The sequence below is a fragment of the Ochotona princeps genome, unplaced genomic scaffold (genome assembly GCF_030435755.1).
Source record: "Ochotona princeps isolate mOchPri1 unplaced genomic scaffold, mOchPri1.hap1 HAP1_SCAFFOLD_170, whole genome shotgun sequence".
NCBI lineage: Eukaryota > Metazoa > Chordata > Mammalia > Lagomorpha > Ochotonidae > Ochotona > Ochotona princeps.
Window position 1 is genome coordinate 1,469 of NW_026699527.1, and position 7,171 is coordinate 8,639.

Here is a 7,171-nt window from a genome sequence, read left to right on the forward strand (position 1 = left end):
CATCCCCTCTCTGCCTCTGTCCCTGGCCAGCCAGCCCCTCCCAGGGCCATCCCAGGGCTCACGGCAGCTACTACCAGTGAGGGCTGGGGAGCTCGTGACCCAGTCAGCTAGGTGACGTTACAGTCCCAGTCTCCCCCGCCCCAGGGCTCCCCCACTCACCAGGGAACACAGCGATGGTGGCCCCACATACCTGATAGCAGCCTCCAGCGTCTGTTACGCCTGATAATGACAGGCGGGGAGGCTGTGCCAAGTCCCGCCACCAGCACCGTTGTTGCTGTGTTGGCTGAGGAGGGGGGAGGTATGCAGGGGAAAGGAAGCGGGTGGGGTGGGTCCTGAGCCCCTTCCCACAGTGCCCATTCTGCCTGCCACCCCTTGGCTAGCAGCAGGGCCGACCTACCCACCCCGCTCTCTCTTTCCTCGGATACCCTCTCTGAGTCTGCACCCAGATACACAGCACCCCCCGCCCCTGACACCTGACTTGGCATTGGCAAACACGGTTGGTGCTGGTCCCCAGACACGCTGAGGTGAGGTCTGCTCCCCAGAAAGTCACCCACTCCGCCCCCTTGCCTTGCCGGCCTGACCTTTTATCAGGCGCCCTGGCCAATCAAGCGAGGGCAGACAGGAGCCCTTCCAGGGGCCCATCGGAGAGGCGGAGCCCGTGCCGCCCGCACCACATCGCAGCCAGAAGAGCGGCAGGCAGCTGGAGCCCCCGGGGTGGGCACCACAGCCATGGCCACGGCTGAGACTGCGCTACCTTCCATCAGCACCCTCACTGCCCTGGGGCCCCTCCCGGAGACCCAGGAATATTTCAAGGTGGAGTGTGGGTGGGCTGGCTGGGGGGGAGGGATTCGGGGTGACAGTTGGGTGTCTAGGGTCCAGAGTTCCATTTAGCTGTGGGCCAGGTCTGGGGGTGGGGGGCTCAGGGTTCCATCTAGCTGTGGGCCAGGACTTGGGGAGACAGGCAGAAAGAAGCCAGAGGAAGGCGTCAGAGCTAGAGCTGGGACTGGGTGGTGGTGATGGGCATTGGGGTGGGGGCTTGGTTGAGAGCAGGGGCTTGCGGTTCTAGGAGGAACCCATTTCCACATTAGCAAACTGAGGCTTTGAAATCCCCTGGATAGACATGGTGCGTTGCACGGAGGCGTCTGATGTTCTGATAGGAAATTTTGAGAATTCTCCTTGTTAGGGGATGGATGGCGGGTGGGGGAAGGGAGGGGAAACTGAGTCAAGGATCCGCCACCCACTCCCGCTCCTCCAACCTCCCGTCCTCCCTCTGTTGGCCACCCCATCCCCCATCCGAGTGTGGGTCCAGATAGTGGCGTCTTATCTCTGGCCAAGCTCCTTCATCAACCTCTGGGCCCTGGGAGCCGGAGGAGGGTGGCGGGGAGGGGGACTTCAGGGGAGCGGTGGGCGACACCCCTCTGTTTCCTGCGCCCAGCCTTTGTGGGGGCCCCGCGTCCCCACCGCCCCCAGGGGCCCTATCCAAAGCCGGGTCCCCGGGTGTGCGCCCTGCAAGCTCTCAGCTTGCCCTCTCGCTCCCACAGTGGTGGCGCTCCACGGAGGTGCAGGATTTGGGCCCAGGTCCCCCTGAACCCTTCCACCTGAAGCTGGAGCCCGACGGCCTGGCCGTGAACGCCGACGAGGACGAGGAGCAGCAGCAGGCCGAGAGCGCTGCCTGGAACCTGGACCTCCTCCTCAGCAGCTTCCCCAGCCCGGAGCTCAGCTGCCTGGGCCGGTCTGGAGGTCTGGCCCCAAGCAGCGATAGCCCCTCCACGCCCTACCCGCCGCTGCCCGAGGTCCTGGGCGCCTACGGGGGCGGCCCGGGGCTGGTGCCTGCGCTCGTGGGTCCCGACGAGCCCTCGCCCAGCTGGGCGCGCCCTGCCCCGCGAGCCCTGGGCCCCGACGCCTTTGCAGGTCCAGCCCTGGCGCCGGGCCCTGCGTCCAGGGAGCTGGCGCTGCAGCCGGGGTACCCGGGCTCCGGCGGCTACTTCCCCCCACGGCCCGCGCTCCCCGCGGCGGCGGGGCCCGGCTCCCACTACGAGCTGCTGCCCGGGTACCCCGCGCTCTACCGGACCCCGCAGTATCAGGGCCACTTCCAGCTCTTGCGGGGCTCGGCCGCCGCGCCCTCCTTCTTGGGCGCAGCGGCGGGAGGTGCGGGACTCGGCCGGGGCCCCGCGGGAGACCCTGATCTCCTGGCGGCCGCGGCGCCCAGCAAGCGCAGCCGGTGCTCGCTGGCGCGCAAGAGGCAAGCGGTGCACGTGTGCGAGCACCCGGGCTGCGGGAAGAGCTACACCAAGAGCTCGCACCTCAAGGCGCACCAGCGCACGCACACAGGTGAGGGCGGGGCTGACGGCTATGGAGGCGGGGCTTAGAGGACGGGGCGGGACTGGCGGCTACGAGGGGCGTGGCCGCGGAACTGGGGCGTGGTCGAGGACCGAGGGGCGGGGCTTAGAGCAAGGCGTGGCCGAGGCTGCCGGGGCGGGGCCAAGCGCTACGGTGGGGCGTGACCGAGGGACAGGGGTGGGGCTAAGGGACAAGGGGCGGGGCAGCCAGCGGAGGGCTCAGGATGCTGGAGGTCGGTGCGGTGAGGCGCTCTTGGCCAGGTTAGACCTGGACCACGGGCTGGGCTCTCGGTGTGGAGCTGGAGGAGGGCATGCGGGGAGCGGGAGAGCGGCCCTGAAGGCCCTTGGCGGCGACATGCGGAAGAAGGGGCGTGTGGCGGAGGCAGGGGGCTAGAGGAGACCAAGGTTCCCGGGCACGATGCTGGGGAAGGCGCACTGGAGGCCACGGTTCCAGAACTGGCCCAGGGTCGCAGCAGGGAGGGGACAGGCCTAGGCAGGGCGGGACTTGCAGCGTAAGGGGGCAGGAGCCCAGGACTGGGGAGCGGGGACGCAGGTGCATGGTCCCTAGGTGGAGGGGGGCTCAGAGGGCCAGCACCTGTGTGTGCACAGACCAGCTGGCCCCCGAGGGTCCAAGTCCCCTTCCTGTAAGCCAGGTGTGCGTCCAGCCGGCAGGGACCTCGGGAGGCAGGTGGGACCGGCCACATCTCGCTCATGGCTTGCTCGCCCCGTACCCCTCACACCACCCCAGGAGAGAAGCCGTACGCCTGCACGTGGGACGGCTGTGGCTGGAGCTTCGCGCGCTCCGACGAGCTGACCCGCCACTACAGGAAGCACACGGGCCAGCGCCCCTTCCGCTGCCAGCTCTGCCCGCGCGCCTTCCCGCGCTCCGACCACCTGGCTTTGCACATGAAGCGCCACCTGTGAGCCTCACGCCGACGCCTGGACCCTCTCTCCCAGAGCAGATTTCCCAAGGACTTACCACCCCTACAGGTGCACCCCTCCAACAAAAAAGTCCAAGACTGACCCACCTCCCTAGACAGAACTGGAGGCTGGGGCCGCCCCCTCCTCCCAGCGTCGTTGAGCCATAGGGTACCCCGCCAGCATCCGATGCCCACGACGACCAGGAAGCTAGAACACCCATAAAAGATGTGGACATGCATGGACAGCTCCCGCACTGCTCCGTCCAGGTTGGGATGTGGGGTGAGCCTTCCTAGAGACCCTGGATCTCCTCCAGAAGCCAGGCCTCAGCTCTGAATGGTTATGAGGTCCTAGAGGGGGAAAACTGCCTCTGGCGGATAAAATGGCAGTGCTTGATGTTGGATGCGCTGTGGCTTTTGAGGGGGTGGGTGGGTAGGTATTGCAGGCTTTACTTCCAGGACACACCGCAGGGATGACCACCAGATGGAACTCCCGGCTCCCGGCTCTAGCCTGGCCCAGCCCTGGCTGTTGCAGGCATATGGGGGACTACTCCAGACTGTGGAAGATTTCTGTCTCTATGCCTTTCAAATAAAATGAAAACAAAGAAATAAGTATATATATATATATATTTTAAAGAGCCCACAGGGGCTGGTGTTGTGGTGTAGCGTATTAAGCTGCTGCCCGAGACACCGCCACTCCATTTGGGTGCTGGTTCGAGTCCTGGCTTTTCCACTTTGGATCCAGCTTCCCTGCTAATGCGCCTGGGAAAGCGGCAAATGATGTCTCAAGTGCCTGGGGCCTCTGCCACTCGCTTGGGAGACCTGGAAGAAGCTGCTAGAAGCTGGTCTTGGTGTGGTCTAGTCATCTGGGCCCTCTGGGGAATAAACCAGTGCATGCATGACCTCTCTGTGTCTCTCCCTCCCTCTCTGTAACTGATTTTCAAATAAAAAAAAAATATATATATATATATATTTTAAAATAAAAGAGCCACCAACTTGCAAGATTTAGTTCAGGAAGAGCTGGAGGAAAACGGTGCGCGATGAAAAGGGGGGAGAGCCTGGGATACAAGCTTCATATATTCCTTTATTTGGACCTGCTGCCTCGCAGGGAGCGGGCATCAGGAGCAGAGCCGGGTCTCGAACCCGGACATTCTGGGACGGGGGTGAGCATCCCGAGCAGAGGTGGACCCGTGTGTCGCCTGTCGCAGAGGAGGCGACTGGGAGCTGGGTCACCCGGAAGAGAGCGCGGCGCGAAGGAGCAGCGTTTCAAAGCCGCGGAGGCGGAGCCCCCGAGGGTCCAATCACGCGTCCCAGTCGGCCTCATGTGGCGCTTGGGGGGCGCGGCCCGAGCCGAGGAACTTGGGGGTGTTGAGCCAGTCAGGCCGCCCCGGACGCCGCCTGCAGGCGCGTGATGCCCACATACCAAGTGCCCCAGCGAGTTTGGGGAAGTGAGAGTTACTGGAAGACGCTGCCTCTTGCCCCAAGCTCGTGACCCGGGCCGCTTCCTCCGCTATCATCACCCTCGGCGGGATGGCTGCGCCGAGCTGGCCGAGCTGGCCGAGCTGGCCTCTGCTGGCCGCGCTGCTGTGGGTCCCTGCCGGCGCCTTGAGCTGCTACGGAGACTCGGGACAGCCGGTGGATTGGTGAGCTTGGTGCCCTCCTCCGGGTTGGAGGGGGCAGGAGGCGTCCCCCGGGCTTGCTGTGCGCAATTTGGTGCCAAATTGGGTGCGTTCTTCTTCCAGGTTCGCGGTCTACAAGCTGCCGGCCAACAGCGGTCCCGGGAAGGCGGCGTCCGGCAGCGGGCTGCGCTACAAGTACCTGGACCAGAATTCTGGAGGGTGGCAGGACGGCGTGGGCTCCATCAACAGCTCGGCAGGGGCCGTGGGCCGCAGCCTGCTGCCGCTATACCGGAGCGGCAACAACAGCCAGGTAAGGTGGCCCAGGGGCAGGGCTGGGGCGCGGACTCCAGGCTGGGCACCCCACAAAGACCACTCCACCTCCATTCCCCCTGCACCCCAGCTCGCCTTCCTGTTGTATAATGACCAGCCGCCCAAAGCCTGGGGCCCCGGGGAGGCAGCGTCTGGCAGCGGGCTGCCATGCAAGTACCTGGACCAGAGCTCTGGAGGGTTTTCCTCCAGCCGGGGACATGCCAAGGGTAAGGCTGGGAGGCGTGGGGACGCTGCTGGGCACGGAGAGGAACTCTGGCTGTCTCCCCCAATCCATTTCTCTCTAACAGTTTGACGCTGCCAGCCAAGCCCCTCCGCTATCCCCTTTTCTGGCGCAGGTGTCCTGCTCCTGGACGAGGAGGGGGGCTTGTGGCTGGTACACAGTGTGCCCCGTTTCCCTGCACCTGCCTCCTCTGCCGCCTACAGCTGGCCCCCCAGCGCACAGACCTATGGGCAGACACTTCTCTGCGTGTCCTTCCCCATCACGCAGTTTGACAGCATTGGTGAGAGCATCCCGCCTCTTCCTGGGTGAGGGAGGAAGGGCTGGCAGGTCCTGACCCCTGAACTTTGCCCCATTTGCTCCCATCCCAGGCAGGCAGCTGACCTACACCTACCCGCTGGTCTATGACCACAAGCTGGATGGGGTCTTTGCCCAGAAATTCCCCGCCCTGGAGGAGGTGGTCCGAGGCCAGCACGTGAGCCGGGAGCCCTGGAAGAGCAGAGTAACCCTCACCTCGCAGGCAGGGTTGGCTTTTGAGAGCTTCACCAAGTCAGGACATTTTGGAGATGGTGAGCGGGGGAAGTTGGTGTGTGTGTGTGTGTGTGTGTGTGGCAGGGGTGTGGGCTTTGCCAAATGTGGGCACAGCCAGGGTTTAAGCACTGAAACAGACAAACTTAATCCAAAGGCAATTCGGGGTCCTGGCTGTGGGGCGTGGGACTGAACCTGGGCCGCAGCCGGCTCATAGGAAAGGCGGGGTCGGGGTGTCCGCTGTACAGGCTGGGTGTGGCACGGAGGATGTGTCTGGGGTGTCAATGATGTCATTTCCGGGGCTACTGATGGGCGGAGTGAGCCCAGCGCCCAGGTGGCCTGGGAGGCGCTTCTCACTGGTCCTTCCCTCCCTTACCCAAGACCTGTACTCCGGCTGGCTGGCCGCAGCCCTGGGAAGCGACCTGTATGTCCAGTTCTGGCCACACTCGCCGGGTCTCCTGCCCTCCAACTGCTCGGGGCCACAGCAAGTGCTGAATGTCATGCAGACAGCCTTCCCCGGGCCGGCCGGCCCCTCCTTCCGGGATACCGAGGACCACTCCAAGTGGTGCGTGGCGCCCAAGGGACCCTGGGCCTGTGTGGGCGACATGAACCGCAACCATGGCGAGGAGCACCGGGGTGGTGGCACCCTGTGCAGCCAGGAGCCAGCGCTCTGGAAGGCTTTCCAGCCACTGGTCAAGGCCTGGAAGCCGTGTGCGGAAGAGAGCGAGAGGAGGGGCTGGCGCCAGAAAGCCCCTGCACTCTACCCTGGAGCGTAGAAGCAGCTGAGCAACCGGCTTGGACTTGATTTTCGACCCAGCTCAGGCTGCCTAATTGTATGACAGTAATTATACTGTGTGGGACTCTGTCTACCCATCTGCATAATGGGAATGACAGCATGCAATTCAGGTTTGTGGGACAGTGAAATAAACTTGGTGGATGAAGTTGCTAACCTGGTTTGAGGCCGGGGAAGGCCACTGACACACCCACTTCTGCTTTTCGCTAAGGGTTTAGAAACCAGCAGGTACAATGAGAAAATCCGAAGTGGACAGACCACAGGAAGGGCCCATCCAAAATGGGTCACCCCCTCTCCACTGGTGCCCAGCACCGGAATTCTGTGCCAGGAAGCACACAGGCAGAGCAGGTGATGATTGGGGCAGGGGATGGGTCATGTTACGTCATTGCCTTGAGCCCCAGAAGGGTCACACTACACAGTGGCATTTT

General features: G+C 63.9%; 2 protein-coding genes across 2 annotated transcripts; both read left to right on the top strand.

Annotated features, from left to right (window-relative positions):
* The first annotated feature begins 482 nt into the window (after positions 1–482).
* On the top strand, positions 483–3,448 carry LOC131479223 (Krueppel-like factor 1). The gene is made up of 3 exons (XM_058659779.1): positions 483–813; positions 1,542–2,331; positions 3,088–3,448. Exons 1-3 carry the CDS (start codon positions 730–732, stop codon positions 3,261–3,263), a joined length of 1,050 nt encoding a protein of 349 aa, XP_058515762.1. The 5' UTR covers positions 483–729; the 3' UTR covers positions 3,264–3,448.
* A 1,274-nt stretch (positions 3,449–4,722) lies between these two features.
* On the top strand, positions 4,723–6,936 carry LOC131479217 (deoxyribonuclease-2-alpha-like). The gene is made up of 6 exons (XM_058659761.1): positions 4,723–4,899; positions 4,999–5,185; positions 5,276–5,411; positions 5,541–5,705; positions 5,794–5,991; positions 6,332–6,936. The coding sequence occupies exons 1-6, from the start codon at positions 4,787–4,789 to the stop codon at positions 6,724–6,726; spliced, it is 1,194 nt and encodes a 397-aa protein (XP_058515744.1). The 5' UTR covers positions 4,723–4,786; the 3' UTR covers positions 6,727–6,936.
* The last annotated feature ends 235 nt before the right edge of the window (positions 6,937–7,171 follow it).

Excerpts from the sequence above, each read along its gene's own strand:
- LOC131479223 (XM_058659779.1), top strand. The coding sequence starts at position 730 with ATGGCCACGGCTGAGACTGCGCTACCTTCCATCAGCACCCTCACTGCC. Across the intron at positions 814-1,541 it reads AGACCCAGGAATATTTCAAG|TGGTGGCGCTCCACGGAGGT; the intron begins GTGGAGTGTGGG and ends TCGCTCCCACAG. Across the intron at positions 2,332-3,087 it reads GCACCAGCGCACGCACACAG|GAGAGAAGCCGTACGCCTGC; the intron begins GTGAGGGCGGGG and ends ACACCACCCCAG.
- LOC131479217 (XM_058659761.1), top strand. The coding sequence starts at position 4,787 with ATGGCTGCGCCGAGCTGGCCGAGCTGGCCGAGCTGGCCTCTGCTGGCC. Across the intron at positions 4,900-4,998 it reads TCGGGACAGCCGGTGGATTG|GTTCGCGGTCTACAAGCTGC; the intron begins GTGAGCTTGGTG and ends TTCTTCTTCCAG. Across the intron at positions 5,412-5,540 it reads CAGCCGGGGACATGCCAAGG|GTGTCCTGCTCCTGGACGAG; the intron begins GTAAGGCTGGGA and ends TTTCTGGCGCAG.